This window comes from Pan troglodytes, chromosome 2 (genome assembly GCF_028858775.2).
Source record: "Pan troglodytes isolate AG18354 chromosome 2, NHGRI_mPanTro3-v2.0_pri, whole genome shotgun sequence".
Taxonomy (NCBI): Eukaryota; Metazoa; Chordata; class Mammalia; order Primates; family Hominidae; genus Pan; species Pan troglodytes.
In genome coordinates this window covers 188,200,549-188,223,437 of record NC_086015.1, presented here as the reverse complement: position 1 = coordinate 188,223,437, position 22,889 = coordinate 188,200,549, and the positions used below count along the sequence as shown (strand labels likewise).

General features: G+C 40.3%; 1 protein-coding gene across 10 annotated transcripts in view; it reads right to left on the bottom strand.

Moving 5' to 3' along the window:
* Positions 1–22,889, bottom strand: part of VPS8 (VPS8 subunit of CORVET complex) — a 238,918-nt gene that overhangs the window by 15,868 nt on the left and 200,161 nt on the right. For all 10 annotated transcript variants that reach the window (XM_016942447.3, XM_016942443.3, XM_054681298.2 and 7 more), the window contains one exon: positions 12,426–12,479. In XM_016942447.3, coding sequence (XP_016797936.1) covers positions 12,426–12,479 — 54 coding nt within the window. The remainder of the gene's footprint in view (positions 1–12,425; positions 12,480–22,889) is intronic.

Genomic DNA, 22,889 nt, shown 5'->3' with positions numbered 1-22,889 from the left:
TGCATCTGTAACATTACTAGATGCACTATATATAACAATATAACTATATATGCACTATATATTACTAGAGGTACTAAATATATTTTGTGGTATGTGCAATACCACAAAAGTGGGGGAAGGGAACAAAACTATATAGGAGTATATATATAAATGGAATTAAGCTACTTTAAACCAAAAGCTGAATATGAAAATCTAGGATGCATATGGTAAATCCTAGGCCACCACTAAAAAAAAAAAAACCTGAAAAACTGTTAATCATTAAAGACTTCATCAAAAAGATATACAGCACCATTTATTAAACAGGGAGTCCTTTCCCCATTGCTTGTTTTTGTTGGCCTTGTCAAAGATCAGGTGGTTGTAGGTTTGAGGCTTTATTTCTGAGTTTTCTATTCTGTGCCATTGATCTGTGTGTCTGTTTTGTAAGAGTACCAAGCTGTTTTGGTTACTGTGGCTTTATAGTATAGTTTGAAGTCAGGTAGTGTGATGCCTCCAGCTTTGCTCTTTCTGCTTAGCACTGCTGTGGCTATTCATGGTCTTTTTTTGTTCCACATGAATTTTAGAATAGTTTTTTTCTAATTCTGTAAAGAATTATGTTGGTAGTTTGATAGGAATAGCACCGACTGTAAATTTCTTTGGGCAGCATGGCCATCTTTACAATCTTGATTCTTCCAATCCATGAGCATGGACTGTTTTTCCATGTATTTGTGTCATCTCTGATTTCTTTCAGCAATGTTTTGCAGTTCTCCTTGTAGAAGATATCTTGGTTAATTATCTTCCTAGGTATTTCATTTTGTTTTGTTTTGTTTTGTTTTGTGGCTATAGAAAGTGAGGATCTGTTCTTGATTTCATTCTCAGCCTGAACACTGCTGGTGTATAGAAATGCTACTGATTTTTGTACATTGACTTTGTATCCTGAAACTGTATTAAAGTCATTTATCAGTTCTAGGAGCCTCTGGCAGAGTCTTTAGGATATTCTAGGTATAGAATCATATTATCAATGAAGAAAGATAGTTTGACTACTTTGTTTCCTATTTGGATGCCTTTTATTTCTTTCTCTTGCCTGACTGCTCTGGCTAGGACTTCCAATACAGTGTTGAATAGGAGTGGTGAGAGTGGACATCCTTGTCTTGTTCCAGTTTTCAAAGGGAATGGTTCGAGCTTTTGGCTGTTCAGTATGATGTTAGCTGTGCATTTGTCAAAGATGGCTCTTATTATTTTGAGGTATGTTCCTTTGATGCCTAGTCTGTTGAGGGTTTTTATCATGAAGGGATGTTGGATTTCATTGAAAGACTTTTCTGCAAATATAGAGATGATCATATTGTTTTTGCTTTTGATTCTGTTTATGTGCTGAATCACATTTATTCATTTGCATATATTGAACCAATCTTGTATACCAGGAATAATGCCCAGCTGATTGTGGTGAGTTAACTTTTTGATGTACTGTTGGATTCGGTTTGCTGGTATTTTGTTGAGGATTTTTGCATCTATGTTTATCAGGGATACTGGCCTGAAGTTTTCTTTCCACATCGTGTCTCTGCCAGATTTTGGTATTAGGTTGATGCTGGCTTCATGGAATGAGTTAAGGAGGAGTCCTTCCTCAATATTTTGGAATACTTTCAGTAGGATTGATACCAGTTCTTCTTTTGGTAGAAAGGAGTATAATTCGATAGAATTTGGCTGTGACTCCATCTGGTCTAGTACTTTTTTTGGTTGGTGGGTTTTTTTATTACTGATTCATTTTAGAGCTTGATATTGGTTTATGCAGAGTTACAGTCTATTCTGGATTCAATCTTAGGAGATTGTGTATGTTTCCAGGAATTTATCCATTTCCTCTAGAATTTCTAATTTGTGTGTATAGAGTTGTTCTTGATGTTCTGAAAGTCTTTTCTATTTCTGTGGGATCGGTTGTGGTATCATCTTTGTCATTTCTGATTGTATTTATTTGGAGCTTCTGTTTTTTCTTTGTTAACCTAGCAAGTGGTTTATCAATCTAGTTTACTTTTTCAAAGAATCAAGTCTTGGTTTCACTCACTGACCCTTGGCAAATATTTTTTTGCTAAGTCTCCAAAAGCAATTGCAACAAATGCAAAAATAGACAAGTGGGACCTAATTAAACTAAAGAGCATCTGCACAGCAAAAAAAGCAAAAGAAAAAACAAAAACAAAAGCAACAATACACACAAAACAACAACAACAACAACAACAACAAAACTATCAACAAAGCAAACAGACAATCTACAGAACAGGAGGAGATATTCTCAAACTCAAACTATGCATCCAACAAAGACCTATATCCAGACTCTATAGGGAGTTAAAACAATAAGCAAAAACCAAATAACAGAATTAAAAAATGAGCAAAGGTCATGAACAGACATTTCTCCAAAGAAGACATAAAAGTGGCCAATAAACATACGAAAAAATGCTCAGCATCACTAATCATCAGAGAAATGCAAATCAAAACCACAATGAAATACCATCTCACATCATCAGGATGGCTATTACTCACAATAGCAAGGACGTGTAATCAACCCAAATGTCCATCAATGGTAGACTGCATAAAGAAAATCTGGTACACATGGACTACTACACAGCTATAAAAAAGAAATCACATCCTTTGCAGTAACACAGATGAGCTAGTGGCCATAATCCTAAGCAAATTACACAGGAACAGAAAACAAAATACCACATGTTCTCACTTATAAGTGAGAGCTAAACATGGAGCACACATGGAGATAAATACGGGAACAACAGACACTGTGGAATACTAGAGGGTGGGGGGTACTATGCTCACTACCTGGGTGACAGGATTCACACACTAAACCTCAGCATCACTCAATATTCCCATGTAACAAATCTGCACATAAACACCCTGTATCTCAAATGAAATTTGAAAAAAGATATACAAATGGAAAATAAGCATATGAGTCAAAAGACACTCAACATCCTATAGCATCAGGGAATTGTGAATTTAAGAAAATGAGATACCATTACATACCTATTAGAATGGCTAAAATTCAAAACACTGACACCACCACAACACCAAATGCTGGTGAGGATGTGGAGCAATAGGAACTCTCATTCATTGCTGCTGGGAATGTAAAATGGCACAGCCACTTTGGCAGATGGTTTGGCAATTTAAAAAATGTAAAGATAGTCTTACCATATAATCCAGCAATCATGGTCCTAGGTATTTACACAAATGAGTTGAGATGCCCATGCAAAATCCTACACATGGATATTTACTGCAGCTTTAGTCACGATTGTCAAAACATAGAAGCAACTAGGATGTCCCACAGTAGGTGAATGGATAAACAAATTATAGTCCAAGCAGACAAGGGAATATCACTCAGTGATAAAAAGAAAAGAGCTATTAAGCCATGCAGACACCAAGGAACCCTAAATACTGACTGCTGAGTAAAAGACCCCAAGTTAGAAAGCCTATATACTATGCGATTACATGCCATTCTAGAAAAGGCAAAACGATGGATACAGTAAAAAGATTAGTAGTTACCGAAAGTTTGGGGAGAAGGCAGGATAAATAGATGGAGCACAGGGATTTGGAGGGCAGTGAAGCTATTCTGTATGACGGTGTAATGGTGGATACATTTCATTATACATTTATCAGAACTCACAGAATACACAACAGAAAGAGTGAACCCTAATGTAAACCATGGACTTTAGTTAATAATATATTAATATTGCCTCATCAATTAGAACAAGTGTATCCCATAGATGCAAGATGTTAATAATAGGGGCAACTGTGGGGGTGGGGAGGGAAAGCAAACATATAGGAACTCTGTGCTTACTGCTCTACTTTTCTGTAAACCTAAAACTACGGTACTCTTAAAAAATAAAGGGGCCGGGCGGGGTGGCTCACACCTGTAATCCCAGCACTTTGGGAGGCCCAGGCAGGCAGATTACGAGGTCAGGAGATCGAGATCATCCTGGCTAACTCGGTGAAACCCCGTCTCTACTAAAAATACAAAAAAAATTAGCTGGGCGTGGTGGTGGGCACCTGTAGTCCCAGCTACTCGGGAGGCTGAGGCAGGAGAATGGCGTGAACCCGGGAGGCGGAGCTTGCAGTGAGCCGAGATTGCGCCACTGCACTCCAGCCTGGGCGACAGAGCGAGACTTTGTCTCAAGAAAAAAAAAAAGGCTATTAATTACAAAAATTATTAACAAAATCAAAATGCTTATTAACTGATAACCAAATTTTGGTTAAGCTTCTTTCCTTTCCCCAAGACCCTGAACTCTGACCTATTCTCAGCCTGACCCAGAGTACAGAATCTGTCCTTTAAGGGTTGCTTCTGAGAATCGGCTGACCACAAGGAAAAGCATCTCTGATCAACTGTCCATTCCCTCCACCCACTCCTTCATACCTGGTTCTTTCTAGCTTTGTTTACCCACCCCCTCTTATGAAATAAATTTCCTTTCTGTGTGATCTTTGAGACCCTTGCAGATCTTATGGTTGGAGCATTCCCCTTACTGCAATAGTCCTCTCACCTCTATTGCAATGATTCTTCTGAATCAAGTCTCTCTTTACATAAATCCAGATTTTTCTTTGAAAGACAACACATTCTATTAGTTTAGGCTGTTTAGTTAGTTTTAACTAAAATCATTCACTACATCAGTGAACACGCAACTTTTTTTTTTTTTTTTTTTTTTTTTTTTAAGATGAAGTCTTGCTCTGTTGTCCAGGCTGGAGTGTAATGGCGCAATCTCAGCTCACTGCAACCTCCGCCTCCCGGGTTCAAGCAATTCTCCTGCCTCAGCCTCCCAAGTAGACTGGATTACAGGTGCCCACCATCACACCTGGCTAATTTTTGTATTTTTAGTAGAGACAGGGTTTCATCATGTTGGTCAGGCTGGTCTCGAACTCCTGACCTCAAATGATCTGCCCACCTCGGCTTCCCAAAGTGCTGGGATTACAGGCGTCAGCCATCGAGCCCGGCTGCAACTTGTTTTTAATACAATTATAGACTCATAAGATTTTAATGCTTCAAGGGATCTAAAAATCAACTAGTCCAAACTCTGACCAAAGGCAGGAGTTTGACCAATAGATATTCTGTCACCGACCAAACACCTCTAGTAGTAGGTAATGTAGTGTCACTCAAGATAGCTTGTTCTACCATTATGAAATTCTCATACCAAGCTGACATCTCCATTCACATAGTAGCTACCCACAGGTACCAGTTCTGTCCTCTCAACAATTAAGGATGCCTATGCTTTCTTCCAGTTAGTGTCCTCCAGATCACTGCCCTCCAGGTGTCTAAAGGCAACTAGACTCCAGCTTCTTCACATCCATAAAAAGGCATCTGTCTTACTGAGGTTTTCAACTCTGCCGATGCAAAAACAAAGATCAAATCATGTTCTCTGTTTCCCTTTTTGGGGGGGGTGTTCAGTAGAGGCAATGAAGTCATATTTGGAGTCCTATTAAGACAAATACTCTAGAGAAGGAAGCATCTATATCCATTAAGGGCTATCATTTTTTTGTTTATGAGAACTCGCATCTTTGCAGGAAAGAGTTAAGGGTGAGGCATCAAAAGGTGAATGTATCTTTATTTTATTTAAGCTTCCATCAAATGATGGCTAGAAAATGCTGCATCTATCTCAGTGCTTTCTTCATTTCCCTTGACTTTTGTGAAACTATCAACCAGCCATTCTTAGGGCCAGCGAGTTGAGACACTGGGGCCAGCTTTTCCAGTTGTTATGGAAACAGTGGCTTTGTGAGGCTTTTTCCCTTTAAAAAAAAAAAGAGCCAACCTGTAATTCAACAAAAATTATGAGCAAGTATAGCTGTCTATATTGCTGACATGAGCAGCAAGACTGGGAATTGGTTATAAAAACCTTACTTCATAAGAACACCTGGAACAACGACCAAAAAAAAAAATCAGCCAGGCATGGTGGCTCATGTCTATAATCCCAATTACTCAGGAGGCTGAGGTGGGAGAATCGCTTGAGCCCAGGAGCCTGAGGCTGCAGTGAGTTATGATTGTGCCACTGCACTCCGGCCTGGGCAACACAGTGAGACATCGTCTCTTAAAAAACTCCAAAAATCAGCTCCAAATTCTTATAACTTACCTGAATACTTAACAAACTGAAAATCAACTTCTGAGAGGCTTGGCTATGATATCCACCAGTTCAGTCACCATTAACATGTAAATGTGCTGAGAGAAGGAACTGTATTTCTTCACTGTCCTTTGTCCCTCTGAACCCTGGCACCTAACAGCCTTGCGGAATATCTACTGAATGGACTCACAGAACTATTGGAAAGGCTTTCCACTGTCTCATTCCCTGTGCATTGTCCCTAACTGGAAGAAGTTACTTTGAGGAGAACAGCTGTGGACCTTCCAGTGGCACCACCAGCCTGAGAATAGTCTTCAGCCAGAGCACCTGCCCCTCAGCTTCTGCAAACACACCAGCAGAGAAAGCGGATCTAAAACCAGGGGTTGCTCAGAGAGGTAACCACGTACCTGAGATCAAGACACAAGACAAAATGCTTTCTCTAGTTATCATAAATGTAACAGACCCAACTTTCCTGTGAACATTCTTGGTTGGTGTTTCTTTGGTAGTCAAGAAGAGATGCATCATAGCTGAGTGGTGTCTGATGCTGCCCCCAGCTAACTCTCCTGATGTACCTTAAACATTGTCAACACCTGCATTTGGATCTATCCTGGGGAGTTCATTGCAATGGGTTTTATGTCGATTTTTATCTGAAGGCAATGATTCCTGATTTTTAAATTTCTGGTCATACATGATCAAACACTGTAAAGGTCCTAGGGAACCATGTGTATCTTCCAACTTCGTTACTGAAATTATCAATTAGAGCCCACTAAGAAGAAATTTTATATAAAGTAAATACATACCAATTTTATATACAATAAATATTGCCAATCTAAAGCTTTTGTAAAGAATATCTATAATGCAAAATGCTAGTAAAAAGATACCTGTTGTGGGCAGGGCGTGGTAGCTCACGCCTGTAATCCCAGCACTCTGGGAAGCTGAGGTGGGAGGATCGCTTGAGGTCAGGAGTTTGAGACCAGCCTGGCCAACATGGTGAAACCCCTTCTCTCCTAAAAATACAAAAAAATTAGCTGGGTGTGGTGGTGTGTGCTTGTCCCAGCTACTTGGGAGGCTGCAGCAGCAGAACTGCTTGAACCTGAGAGGCGGAGGTTGCAGTGAGCTGAGATCGCACCACTGCACTCCAAGCCGGGCAACAGAGTGAGACTCCGTCTCAAAAAAAAAAAAAAGATACATGTTGTGGAATGTGATGCACACTCTGACATGCAGCGGCAGAGTGGAACAGTGACATTCTAAAGAGTGACTCCTACATGAAATACCTAAAAAGAAGCCCCAGGAAGTTAGCAGAGTCCTACAGAACATGACTCTGGTTTCCTTAGCACTTCAATCCAGCTCTTGGCAGGGCCAATATTGACAGCAGAGTCACCAAACACTTCCTTCAGTTATCGGTCAACAGAGACTTTTTGGCTAAATCAAGAACACTGCTGCTTCCTTTGTGTTTCCTACACATGTCACTTTGGCAGTCACTCTGTTCAACAGACACTACTGCTGCTTCCATCTGTCAATGCAACTTTGGGAAGAGAGACTGTAGCTCAAGGATAAGAACCAGAATATATACATAGATGTACATGAGCATACAAGCATATCCACACAAAAATATATACCCAACTAAGGAAGTAATAATTAGGTGTTGAGTTTCACATTGATCTTCAGGTAAATCTCACTCTGAGTACTGCTGATTCAATAAGGAACTGACCATGCCTGGGAGACAAGCCTGAAACAGCAATTATGTTTCATTTATTTTTCCTCTAGTCATCAGAGCCAGAAATTTCTTTTCCCCCTCACTTCTCATAAACCACCAGGAAGTCCTGTGAAATCTCTTTCGTGCATCTCTCATTCATTCAACAACGACCGAGTGACTACTTTGTTCTACACTTAGGGATACAACTGTAAACAAGACTGATGTGGTTACTGCTCTGCCCTCATGAGGCATATGGTCTAATGGGAGATGAGCATTAAGTAGAGAGGCAATCTCAACCCACCCAGGTATTGGTAGGGACTAATTCAGAGTGCTGTGAGCTCAGGGAAGGAAGGACACTTACTCAGACTTAAGGAGGGTGTCAGGGTTTTCTGAGAGAAAAAATAGCTAATATTTGAATCTATTTAATCTCTTTACTCCATTAACACAGCCTAGGGTTAGGATCTTTTTTCTCACCTGGACAAGTGTCTTACTCTTCTAATTGGTCTTTCTGCTTTCAGTCTTACCTTTGCTGGAAACCTTATGCTCAAGATAGAAAGCAAACTTCACAGACTGGGGCTCTTTGTGGTCTGAACCCCTGTTTATCTTTTACCAGACTTCTCCACGCTTTCACATTATACTGAAGACATGCAGAACCATTCCCATTTCCGACAATGTGTTATACTCACCTCTATCTGCCTAGGTCACCATTTCCCTTGTTTCTTAAGGCTAGGTCAAGCTTTATCTTCGCTGGGAAGCCTTTCCTGACCCCAATCTGGGACGGCCACCCACTGACCCACTGTGATACATGTTTTCAAGTAACTAGAGACGGCACAAACAGTGTGATAATAAGTATGTGCTAGGTAGTTTTGGGCTTCAACTCAGGGATGGTCAATGGCCCAAATTAAGAATCTATATTTCAGGAGAGTCCAGCTAACATGAACTCCGCAAGACAGCCACTAAAAAAAGCTCTTCAGCTATTCAGACGTTCACCAACACTAAGACTTGGCTCATTAGCTAACAAATGGAAATATTTTTATTGGTGAAAGTAATGACCTGTTAACCGCCATGGTGAATATTGGAAATGGACTCTCATTGATAAAGTAAAAGGCATTTGAGATATGTATATTGAATAAAATATTTTAGAGATAGTCCCAAGTTTTGCATAAACCAGGAATAAGTCTGCATCTGATCACAAAGGAATGCTGCCCGGGCCACTTGTGTCCAGTCATTGGCTTAGGAAGCTTCTGTTTGCCTGATGCCGATTCTAAGAGTAACAAAACCCTGCTTCTGTAATGTCACATCCCTGACAGAGGTCAGACACTTAAAATGACAAAGAGCTGGGACATTACTCAGTTTGAAAAATAGGTTGCAGAACCTATTTCTAAATGAGTATTTATTTAATAAATGCCTATATACATGGCAAAATTTGCTCTCACTCTAATGTGATAACAGTGTTGTAGGGGAGCAGCTAACGATTCCTCAAAGTTCTTTATGGAGGTTTCTGCCATAAAGAACATAAGAGCCGGGTGCGGGGGCTCACACCTGTAATCCCAGCACTTTGGGAGGCCGAGACAGGCGGATCACGAGGTCAGGAGATCGAGACCATCCTGGCTAATACGGTGAAACCCCGTCTCTACTAAAAATACAAAAAATTAGCCGGGCGTGGTGGCGGGCACCTGTAGTCCCAGCTACTTGGGAGGCTGAGGCAGGAGAATGGCGTGAACCCGGGAGGCGAAGCTTGCAGTGAGCCGAGATCGTGCCACTGCACTCCAGCCTGGGCAACAGAGCAAGACTCTGTCTCAAAAAAAAAAAAAAAAAAAAAAAAAAGAACATAAAAACTGCACTAAGTTAGCTTAGTCATCTCAAAATAGGGCCTTTCCTTGGCGCCTTCACAGAACCCTGTGCACCTTCCATGGTATGTGTCAAGGTGTTCGGTAACTGTCAGTTCACCCGTCTACTTTTCTCAATAAATGCTGAGGTCTTTGAGAACAGGATTGTATTTCTTTTCTGTAGTCCACTGTTTATCTCAGTAAATAGTGTAAGGAAATACAGCTGGCTGGGCGTGGTGGCTCACGCCTGTAATCCCAGCACTTTGGGAGGCTGAGGTGGGTGGATCATGAAGTCAGGAGATTGAGACCATCATGGCCAACATGGTGAAATCCCGTCTCTACTGGAAATACAAAAAAATTAGCCAGGTGTGGTGGTGGGCACCTGCAGTCCCAGGTACTCAGGAGACTAAGGCAAGAGAATCACTTGAACCCAGGAGGCGGAGGTTGCAGTGAGCCAAGATTGTGCCACTGCACTCCAGCCTGGGCGACAGAGTGAGACTCTGTCTCAAAAAAAAAAAAAAGACAGTGGCTCATGCCTGTAATCCCAGCACTTTGGGAGGCCAAGGCGGATGGATCATGAGGTCAGGAGTTCGAGACCAGCTGACCAACATGGTGAAACCCCGTCTCTACTAAAAATACAAAAACTGGCTAGGTGTGGTGGTGCGTCCCTGTAATCCCAGCTACTCAGGAGGCTGAGGCAGGAGAATCACTTGAACACGGGAGGCAGAGGTTACAGTGAGCTGAGATCATGTGACTGCACTCCAGCCTGGGCAACAGAGGGAAACTCCATCTCAAGAAAAAAAAAAGAAATACAGCCATCCCTCGATATCTGTGGGGAATTTACTCTAGGACCTCCTGTGGATGCCAAAATCCATGGATGCTCAAGTCCTTTAAAATGCATGGTATTTGCATATAACCAGTGCACATCCTCCCATGTACTTTAAATCATCTTTAGATTACTTATAATACCCAATACAATGTAAATAGTTGTACTGTTTTTTATTGTTGTATCATTTTTTTAAAATCATTTTTCCCCCATATATCTTCAATCTGTGGTTGGTTGAATCCACAGATGCAGAACCCACAAATGTGAAGGGCAGACTATACTTGCTGAATGAACAATATTATACAAGCAGCATGATAAAGTAAGAGGACATCTGATTAGGAGCTGGGAGACCTGCATTTTAATACTAGTGTCAACAACAGCTTGAGTACTTACTATATGTCAAACACAGTATTATACTCTTAAGCAGTAGACTATTTCATTTAATCTTCAGGACAATTCTGAGAGTAGCATCACCATTTTACATAAGACGAAACAGAGGGGCCAATTTACACAAGGTCACTCAGATAAATAAGCAGAAGAGTAAATCTTTGAACCCAAGTCTGGTGGTATCCAAGGCACACGCTTGACATCACTATGTTAGAAGTGTGTTCCATAGCTAACATTGGAGAGCTAAGACAAAAAATTGGAATCCCTCTGGATTTCCATTTCCTCGTCTACTTACTGAGTGAGACTAAAATGACAGGCTCCCCCAGCTCTTTGCGTTACAGTGTGATGGTTCTAAGTATCAACAGTCATTGCCTCAGTCTCGCCTGCCCCTACTGCCTTGACAAGAGTGAAAGAGATTTTTATGTGCAGTATGTTATAGGTCTTTTCAGACAACATATTTTGTTTTTATTCTCTTCTCTTCTGAAGAAGTCTCAGGGGATTCTGAAGTCAGAGGAGGGGGACCCATTTTTGGAACATTGCTTTGAAGCTAAAACCTCCTGTTAGTCAACAGAGCCAGCAGGTGGTTATTTTTGTTCTGCAGTCCTTCACTGATATGGATGCTGGCTGAAATGGTAAAAAAGGGCAAGGGAAAAAAACACTTCAACTATTAGAGAAAGAAAAATGATGAAAGAAACAAGCAGAAATGTCAATTTGTTTACCATGTTTCAACTGCACTTTTGCAGCTGGATAAAGGAAAAGGATTTTAGTGGTTCTCTTGACATCATCTATGCATCACTCAGATAGGGTGTAAAACCGTCAGTCATACCCTATCTGTGGTCACAAAGCTTACAGTCAGGAACTGAAGTAGCACACATGAGAGCTCTCTTCTGCCAGCATTTATTGAAGACCTTCTTATGTGCTGTTACTATCTCAGGCCAGTTTTTTTAGGCACAGCTCTCTAGAAGTAAAGCACATTTTTTCTTTCTTTTTCTTTTCTTTTTTTTTTTTTGAGATGGAGTTTCACTCTTGTTACCCAGGCTGGAGTGCAGTGGCTCGATCTTGACTCACTGCAACCTCCACCTCCCGGGTTCAAGCAATTCTCCTGCCTCAGCCTCCTGAGTAGCTGGGATTACAGGCATGCACCACCACGCCGAGCTAATTTTCTATTTTTAGTAGAGACGGGGTTTCATCATGTTGGCCAGGCTGGTCTTGAACTCCTGACCTCAGATGATCCATCCACCTCAGCCTCCCAAAGTGCTGGCATTACAGGCATGAGCCTCTGCACCCAGTCGAAGTAAAGCACATTATTAAGATAAACTATATAGCTTTCCTCTGAATATCTTTCACCTGCTACCACTCATTGATACCACGATACCATGCCTGGAAGATGGAAATTCTAGAAACTGATAGTTGCTAGGAGACTGATGTCGAAACCCAACTTGGTTTCTCTGGAGAAGCCAAAGAGGAGGCCTGGAGACATGTCATTAAAGCATCTAATCAGAAATAAGCCTTGACAGCATTAAGATGATTAAAAATCATTGCCATGTTGAGAATATTGTTCCACATAGGAGAATAAACATACAGAAGGAAGAACTGGTTTTTTGCCTTTAAAACAAACTCACCTTTTTAGCAGTGGGATCCCCTTTGGACTGATGATACGATGGAGACATTTTTACCTGGAAAAAAAAGGCAAACATTTTAATACCCTTTCAGTTATAGTCTAGTTTTGTCTGACCCACATTCAAAATAATTCAACTAGAATTGGTATAACTAAGATAAAACAGACATTTCCAGAGGAAATTAATAGATTAATAGATTTTTTGTTAAGTCCCCTTGAAATTTTTCTGGAGATCAAAAAATCAGTAGTGAACCAAGAAAAAAATATGATTTGGGTAAGAAAAGTGGGTCTAGATTGGTTTTAACCAAATGGTGAGGGATTAAATAGATAATAGATCTTTGGTGATGATGTTAAGCAAATGAAGTAATAAACAATGATCAGCATTTCTTGCAGAAGGCAACTCAAAATCTCTACTGTGATCTAATATCCCTTTGAAGCAAAGCATGCACAGAAGAGTTTGATAATTGTGAAGGATTTAGAAAAAGTATCAGCCAAACCATAATAAGAGGATGTTTAGTCCAAGGAAGAAAAGATAATGGTACAGAAATATATTTAAATATTTGAAGAGCTGAAATACAGAGATTTTAGATTAGATAAATGAAAAAGACCCAACTACATGCTGCCTACAAGAAACACCATCTAAATATGAAGGCTCAAATAGGTTAAAAGGAAAAGGATGGGGACAATATGCCATGATAGCACTATATTTTTTTATTATTATTATTTTTTTTTTGAGACACAGTTTCGCTTCTGTTGCTCAGGCTGGAGTGCACGATCTTGGCTCATTGCAACCTCCACCTCCCAGGTTGAGTGATTCTCCTGCTTCAGCCTCCCAAGTAGCTGGGATTACAGGCATGCGCCACCACGCCCGGCTAATTTTTTATATTTAAGTAGAGATCACCTGACCTCAGATGACTGCCCGTCTTGGCCTCCCAGAGTGTTGGGATTACAGGCATGAGCTGCGCCCAGCCAATAGCACTAGATTTTAGAGCAAAGACTACTATCAGGTACAAAAAGGGTCATCCCATAATAATAAAGGGGTCAATTCATTAGGAAGACACAACAATGCTAAACATCTATGTACCTAATAGCTTAAAAATACATGATGCAATCATGCAAATAACTATGCTGAGTGAAAGAAGTCAGATAAAAAAGTATATCTATTTTATAGTTTCATTAATCTAAAATTTGAGAAAATCCAAACTAATCTACTGTTTAATTAATTTGTAAAGATAATCAGTGGTTGCCAGGGAACAGGAGGGAGGGATTAAGTAAATTTTTGGTGGTGATGGGTAGAGTCATTATCTTGATTGTGGTGACAGTTCATGAATGTATACATATGTCAAATTTGTACACTTTATGTATGTCCAGTTTATATCAGTTATTATACCTCAATAAAGCATTTAAAGAAATTTGAAGTATATAACTAAAACAGTGGTTAAAGAACTTACAGCCCATATGTTATATTGGAAAATAAGAAAGGTTTAAAATAAAGGATCCAAATTTCCAATTTAGGGAACTAGAAAGAGATCAAAGTAAAACCAAACTAAGTAGGAAAGAAGTAAATAATAAGCAGCAAAAATCAATGAAATAAAAATAAAAATAAACAACCAAGATAATTATCAGAGTCAACATTGGTTCTCTTTGAAAAGATAAATAAAATTGATAATCTGCTATGGAGCTTGATCAAGAAATGGAGACTATAAATTACCAGTATCAGCAATGAAAGAGGATATATTACAACATGCAACATCATTTACAGGTATTTAAAAGATGATAAGAACCTTTTGTGAATAATTTTATGCCAATAAGCTTGACAAATTAAATGAAAAGGAATGAAAGGATACATTCCTTAAAAACAGAACTTACAAAAATGGACCCAAAACAGAAAATATGAATAGCCTTATATTTATTAAATAAATTCAGTTTGTTATCAAACATCCTTCTGCAATGAAAATTCCTAGCCGACAGGGTTTCAGCAGTGAATTCTAGCAAAAATATTAAATATACAGAGACCAGAGTATCTATTTATTAATTTACAGGGGTTAGTCCATTCTCATGCTGCTATTAAGAAATTCCTGTGACTGGGCAATTTATAGGAAAGAGGTTTAATTGACTCAGTTCCACATGGCTGGGAAGGCTTCAGGAAACTTACAATCATGGTGAAGGGGAAGCAAATACGTTCTTCTTTACAAGGCAGCAGGAGAGAGAAGTGCCAAGCAAAAGGGGAAAAGCCCCTTCCTTATAAAACCATCAGATCTCCTGAGAGCTCACTCACTATCACAAGAACAGCATGAGGGTAACCGCCCCCATGATTCAATTACCTCCCACCAGGTCCCTTTCCCGACTCATGGAGATTATGGGAACTATAATTCAAGATGAGATTTGTGTGGGGACATGGCCAAACCATATCAAGGGCAAAATATAATTATTACTATAAGTAGTTCAATGGATACTCGATACTGTCTGACTAGAATGAGGTACTGGTAAACAGTTACAAGATCTCAAGCCTCTTTCAACTCTGCCTAATTATAAGAGACTATAGTACAGATGATATATACTATAGGAAATATACTATTTCCTATCACTGTCGCCATCGCTATTCAAGTAGGACCACGTTGCAGGTTTTGTTTAACCTCTCTGATTTTAAGAATAACTTTAGAAAACACATCTCAGCTCAACAATCAAAACTGCTAGCTGTCCAGACTGTCCTTTCAGATTGAGCAGATCTGCAAAAATTAGACTTGACAGTCTTTGCTGTAACATACCATGACATTAATACGCTGGAATTCACTCCAGATGTATGATGTAGCTTGCTAAAAATGATCCAATTTTAACTTCTGGTATGCTCTTTTTGAAAAGGGAGAAAACAGATTTTCAAAGCAAAGTAGATATTTAAGCTTAAAAAAGTGACCTCATGAAAGAATCTGCAGACTTTTAAAAACAAGCCAAGAACTAGATGTGGTGGTGGACAATTTATATGAGAAGCCTGTTCTCTAGAGATTAAGTCGGAAAATGTTTGAAGTGGCAATGGAAGTGGTCCAGCGTCCCTCATGAAAGGCCTTATTTTTTCATTTAACAGGATTCCTTCTGGAAATGCCCCAGGCAATGAAGCTTAAAAGAGACATTTTAAATCCAGGTATGCAGACACTAGATCTGGGGATACGGATGATATACGGAGCTAGGGCCTTAATAATGTTGAACTTTTTGTGATCTTTGTTAATAAAATGATTCCTGACTTAATGAAGCAATCTGAGCTGAAGTTTAAAAGCAATATGAATATCTTCTTTATCATCTTGTTTTTTGGTTTTTTTTGAGATAGAGTCTTGCTCTGGTTGCCCCAGCTGGAGTGCAATGGCACGATCTCAGCTCACTGCAACCTCCAACTCCTGGGTTCAAGCGATTCTCCTGCTTCAGCCTCCCAAGTAGCTGGGATTACAGGTGCACCCCACCATGCCCGGCTAATTTTTGTATTTTTAGTAGAGACGGGGTTTCACCATGTTGGTCAGCTGGTGTCGAACTCCTGACCTCAGATAATCCACCCACCTTGGCCTCCCAAAATGTTGGAATTACAGGCGTGAGCCACCACAGCTGGCTTTTGTTGTTGTTGTTAAAATAGGGCTAGGAATGGTATCTTATACCTGTAATACCAGCAATTTGGGAGGCCAAAAGGAGGTTGGCTTGAGCCCAGGAATTTGAGACCAGTCTGGGTAACATGGCAAAACCCCATTTCCACAAAAAATTTAAAAATTAGCCTGGAGTGCTGGTGTGCACCTGAGGTCTCAGTTACTTGGGAGGGTGAGGTGGGAGGACTGCTTGAGCCCGGGAGGTCCAGGATTCAGTGAACTATGATCACAACACTGTACTCCAGTCTAGGCAACAGAGTGAGGCCTTTTTAAATGCAAAAAAAAAAAAAGCCTTAATTTTTCTGATTACAAAAGAAATACACGTTCAGTGACAGAAATTTAAGAAATATAACAGCTCAAACAAAGCAAATAAAAAGCACAATCCAATCACACAGCAACAACTGCTATTAAAATTTGGAATCACTGCTTTGTGATCTTTCTATGTTGCACATTATGAATGTCTACTTTGACATATCAATATTCTTCTATGATATGATTTTTCACGGCTACAAAGCAGTTCATTCACTGCCTAGACATACCATAACTAATTTAATCAACTGTGGGATATTGGGACATTTAGGTTATTTTCAATTTTTAAAAATTATTTTTTAAGATGTTGTATCCTCTTATATAATATTTGGCACACAAACTTGATAATTTCTGTTGGACAGATGGACAGATTCTTGTAAGTCCCTGCTTAAAAGTGTGTAACCATTTAAAAACACATATTACTACTTTTTCTTCAGATAAGTAAGACAGGCCACAACTCCCTTTCCTATAATTCTGAAATCCAAAAAGCTCTGAAACCAAAGGATTGTTTAAAAAATATTTTTCACACCAAAAGTCATCTGGCAGCAAAACCTGGCCTGAACCAAAGTGACGCTATTTATAGTCTTCACTTATCTCTCAAAAGCATTTAATTATGAAATAAAGACTAGTCCATACCAGGAATTGTTGGGAACAGGTCCCCAAATCTGGCCATAAACTGGCCCCAAAATTGGCCATAAACAAAATCTCTACAGCATTGTGACATGCTCATGATGGCCATGACGCCCACGCTGGAAGGTTGTGGGTTTACCAGAATGAGGGCAAGGAACACCTGGCCCACCCAGGGTGGAAAACCACTTAAGGTGTTCTTAAACCCCAAACAATAGCATGAGTGATCTGTGCCTTAAGGGCATGTTCCTGTTGCAGATAACTAGCCAGACCCATCCCTTTATTTCGGCCCATCCCTTTATTTCCTGTAAGAAATGCTTTTAGTTAATCTATAATTTATAGAAACAATGCTTATCACTGGCTTGCTGTCAATAAATATGTAGGTAAATCTCTGTTAGAGGCTCTCAGCTCTGAAGGCTGAGACTCCTGATTTTCCACTCCACACACTGTATTTCTGTGTGTGTGTGTGTGTGTGTGTCTTTAATTCCTCTAGTGCTGCTGGGTTAGGGTCTCCCTGACCGAGCTGGTCTCGGCAAGTGGTGCTCAAACATGGGGGCTCAAACCTGGGTTGAAGGGTCGCCGGAGTGATGGTTGGAGAACGTGGAACTAAGCTGGAGGACACCGAGTACTCTTAAGCAATCCCCATGGTGAGTAAGAAGGGGAGCTTGGGAGCATCAGGGTAACAATGGGACAAGTGTGGGCTCTGGTTTGTTCCACCTTGGAACCTTTTCACTCTAATGATGAGGAGGAAGGAGAGTACAACGAAGTAACAGAAGAGGTAACAGAGCAGGTCTGTTTGCCAGCTAAAGCTAAAGCAGCAAAGGAGGATGAGGTTCATCCGTACCCTTCTACACCCCCTCATTATTTTGAAGAAAAAGAGTGGCCTGATCCTCCAGATCTTTCTTTTCCAGAGGACATATGGGCAAAAAGTAGTTGCCCCAGTGACTGTTCGAGCAGCGCCTCGAGCGACCACTCTCAGTTCTATTCAGGCAGGAATTCAGCAAGCTAGAAGAGAAGGTGATTTAGAGGCTTGGCAGTTCCCTGTTAGAATACACCCCCCCAGATTAACAGGGAAATATTATAGCTATATTTGAGCCGTTTCCTTTTAAATTACTCAAAGAATTTAAACAAGCTATTAATCAATATGGACCAGGTTCTCCTCTTGTAATGGGACTGTTAAAGAAGGTTGCTGTTTCCAGTCAGATGATTCCTACTGACTGGGACGCTCTTATTCGAGCTTGTCTAACTCCTGCTCAGTTCTTACAATTTAAAACTTGGTGGGCAGATGAAACTTCCATTCAGGCTGCTTGCAATGCCCAGGCCCAACCGCAAATTAATAAAACTGCAGACCAACTTTTGGGGGTTGGCAGCTGGGCTGGTTTAGATGCCCAAGTGGTCATGCAGGATGATGCCATAGAGCAGCTTAGAGTAGTGTGAATTAGGGCTTGGGAAAAAATCACTTCAGGTGGAGAACAATATCCTTCCTTTAGTGCTGTAAAGCAGGGACTGAAAGAACCGTATGCAGATTTTATGGCTCGGTTACAGGAGTCTCTTAAAAAGGTGATTGCAGATCCGGCTGCTCAGGAAATAGTGTTGCAGTTATTAGCTTTTGACAATGCTAATCCCGATTGCCAGGCTGCTCTGAGACCTGTTAAAGGGAAAGCACATTTAGTTGATTCTATCAAGGCGTGTGACGGTATTGGAGGTAATCTGCATAAAGCTACTCTGCTAGCACAGGCAATGGCAGGACTGAGAGTAGACAAAGGAAATACTCCGTTTCCTGGAGCTTGTTGTAACTGTGGGAAGCATGGTCATACTAAAAAAGAATGTGGAAAAAATCAGCAAGTCAGGCCACCAGTTGAGGGAAAAAAAGAAAACTGCTGAGCCTGAAATATGTCCAAAATGTAAAAAAGGAAAACACTGGGCTAATCAGTGTCACACTAAGTTTGATAAAGAAGGGAACCTGATTTCGGGAAACGTCATGAAGGGCCGTCCTGGGCCCCATTCCAAACCAGGGCCTTTCCGGCTCAGGCCATTCCCTCACCCCCGTACAATGTCTGTCCCCCACCACAGCCGGTAGTGCTGCAGTGGATTTACGCTGCACAAAAGCTGTGAGCCTTCTGCCTGGGAACCCCCGCAAAAGGTCCCAACAGGGGTCTGTGGACCCTTGCCAGCGGGGACGATAGGATTACTTCTAGGAAGGTCTAGTTTAAATTTAAAAGGAGTGCAAACACATACAGGAGTCATTGATTCAGATTACAATGAGGAAATTCAAATTGTTATATCTACTTCTGTTCCCTGGAAAGCAGAGCCAGGAGAGTGTATGGCACAGCTCCTGATTGTGCCGTATGTGGAAATGGGGAAAAGTGAAATTAAACGAACAGGAGGATTTGGAAGCACAAATAAACAAGACAAAGCAGCTTATTGGGTAAATCAGATTACTAATAAACATCCTACCTGTGAAATAACTATTCAGGGAAAGAAATTTAAAGGTTTGGTAGATACAGAAGCAGACATTTCAATCATTTCTCTATAGCACTGGCCGTCCACGTGGCCAATTCAACCTGCTCAATTTAACATAGCTGGAGTTGGTAAAGCCCCTGAAGTATATCAAAGTAGTTATATTTTGCATTGTGAAGGGCCCGATGGACAACCTGGGACTATTCAACCAATTATAACTTCTGTACCTATAAGTTTATAGGGAAGAGATTTATTACAACAATGGGGAGCACAAGTTCTAATTCCAGAACAATTATATAGCCCTCAAAGGCAACATATGATGCATGAAATGGGGTATGTCCTTGGTATGAGACTAGGAAAAAATTTACGAGGTTTGAAGGAACCGCTTCAAGCAGAAAGACGAAGTTCCTACCAAGTTTAGGATATCATTTTTGATGGTGGCCACTGTTAAGCCTCCAGAACCTACACCTTTAAAATGGTTAACAGATAAGCCAATTTGGATAGAACAACGGCCGCTAAGAAAGAGAAACTGGAGGCTTTAGAGAAATTAGTTACTGAACAATTAGAAAATGGACACATAGCTCCAACATTTTCCCCTTGGAATTCTCCAGTTTTTGTAATTAAGAAAAAATCAGGGAAATGGAGAATGTTAACTGATTTAAGAGCCATTAATTCAGTCATACAACCAATGGGGGACATTACAGCCAGGATTACCTTCTCCTGCTATGATTCTGAAAAATTGGCCTTTAATAGTCATAGATTTAAAAGACTATTTCTTTACTATCCTCTTAGCTGAGCAGGACTGTGAACAGTTTGCATTTACAATTCCTGCAGTAAACAACCTGCAGCCTGCTAAGCGTTTTCACTGGAAAGTGTTGCCACAAGGCATGTTAAACAGTCCAACAATTTGCCAGACGTATGTAGGACAAGCAATTGGACCTACTCGTAAAAAATTTTCACAGTGTTACATTATTCATTATATGGATATATACTTTGTGCTGCCCCATTCGAGAAATATTACTCCAATGTTATGATCACTTGCAAAATTCGATTTCTCATGCTGGTTTAACTATAGCTTCTGACAAAATTCAGACTACTATTCCTTAATCCTACTTAGGGGCCTTAGTAAATGACACTACATTGTGCCACAGAAAGTAACCATACGTAGGGATCAATTGAAAACATTAGATGGCTTTCAAAAATTACTAGGGGACATTAATTGGATACGACCTGCTCTAGGCATTCCTACCTATGCCATGAGTAATCAATTTTCTATCCTTAGAGGAGATCCTAGTCTCACTAGCCCTCGGCAATTAACAAAAGACGCCGAGGCAGAGCTGCAGCTAATCAAAAAGCAAGTCCATAAAGCTCAAATAAATAGAATAGATCCAGAGAAGACTCTAGATTTGCTAATTTTTCCAACTCAGCATTCACCCACTGGTGTTATTGCCCAAGAGCAGGACTTAGTGGAATGGCTTTTTCTTCCACATACTAATTCATGGACTAACTCCTTATTTGGATCAAATTGCTACTATGATAGGAAATGGGAGAACTCGGATTGTTAAATTACATGGATATGATCCTGGAAAAATTACTGTCTCTCTCAGGAAAGCAGAAATACAGCAAGCTTTTATAAATGGTCTTACTTGGCAAACCCATTTAGCTGACTTTGTGGGTATTCTCGATAATTCTTTTCCTAAAACAAAACTTTCAATTTTTGAAATTTAACTAATTGGATTCTCCCTAAAATAACTAAATTTAAACCAATTGAAGGTGCTGAGAATGTTTTTACAGATGGGTCTAGTAATGGTAAAGATTCTTATTCTGGATCAACAGGTAAGGTTTTTCAGACACCCTATACTTCACCTCAAAAGGTGGAGCTTGTAGCTGTAATTGAGATATTGACTGCTTTTGATATGCCTGTTAATGTGATTTCTGATTCTTCATACGTGGTTCATTCCACACAGTTAATTGAAAATGCTCAGTTACGATTTCATATAGATGAACAACTGATGACTTTATTTACCCAATTGCAAACAGCAGTTAGGAGTAGAATGCACCCTTTTTACATCACTTACATTAGGGCTCATACACCTCTTCCAGGACCATTAACTGCAGGGAATCAAATGGCTGATCACCTAGTATCTAATGCTAGACACTTTCACAACTTAACCCATGTTAATGCCTCTGGTCTCAAACGCCGATACAGCATTACCTGGAAACGAGGTAAAGCTATTATCCAGCAATGCCCAACTTGCCAAATGGTGCATTCCTCATCTTTTAAAGGAGGAGTTAACCCTCGAGGACTGGAACCTAATCCTCTTTGGCAAATGGATGTCACACATGTTCCCTCATTTGGGAGACTAGCTTATGTACATGTATGTGTGGACACCTTTTCTCACTTTGTCTGGGCTACATGCCAATCAGGAGAGTCTTCTGCCTGTGTTAAAGATCACCTTTTCCAGTGTTTTGCGCTGATGGGCATTCCAGCTTCTATTAAAACAGATAATGCCTCAGGCTATACTAGCCAAGCTCTAGCTACATTTTTCTCTACATGGAATATTAAACACATTACTGGCTTCCCATGTAATTCTCAAGGACAAACCATAGTGGAAAGAATGAATCTCTCCCTAAAACAGCAGTTACAAAAACATAAAAGGGGAGAGAAACAGGGACTACGGGACACCCCATATGCAACTGAATCTAGCATTACTAACTTTAAATTTTTTCAGCCTGTCTAAAGGCCAGATGCTATCAGCAGCTGAACAGCATCTACAGAAACCAGCTGCAAAGACAGAAGCAGAACAACTGGTTTGGTGGAGAGATCTCATAGCAAAAACTTGGCAAATAGGTAAAATAATAACTTGGGATAAAGGTTATGCTTGCGTTTCTCCAGGACTGAATCAACAGCCGATTTGGATACCATCAAGACACCTGAAACCTTATCATGAGCCAGATGCAGAGGAAGAGACTCCGGGAGGAACCTGAGGACCCCCCGGTTGCAGCCATGTCGAGACTGATGCTGAGGAGGACCCCAACTGTCACGAGCAACACCCGTTGAACACAGCCACCTACTTGGGGACAGATCAAGAAGCTGTCACAGATGGTGGAAGAAAACCTGAGGAAAGCAAGACAACCAGTCACAATGAGTAACTTAATGGTAGCTATGATAGTGGTGATTACCATTGCCGTGAGTATTCCTTCAACAAGGGCTGACACAGAGAACAATTATACTTATTGGGCATATTTATCCATCTTGGCTGGCAATAATGCCTGGATGTAATCACTCTATGACACAGTTACACAAGCTTTCTGATCTCAGGATTTACCATAATAAAGCTACTCCTATAAGTGAGAGATACCGCCCTCAAAAACCTATTTGTAAACAGGACTGGTCCCAGTTAGAAAAAAGGAATGTACTTGTTTGGGAAGATTGCATTGCAGAA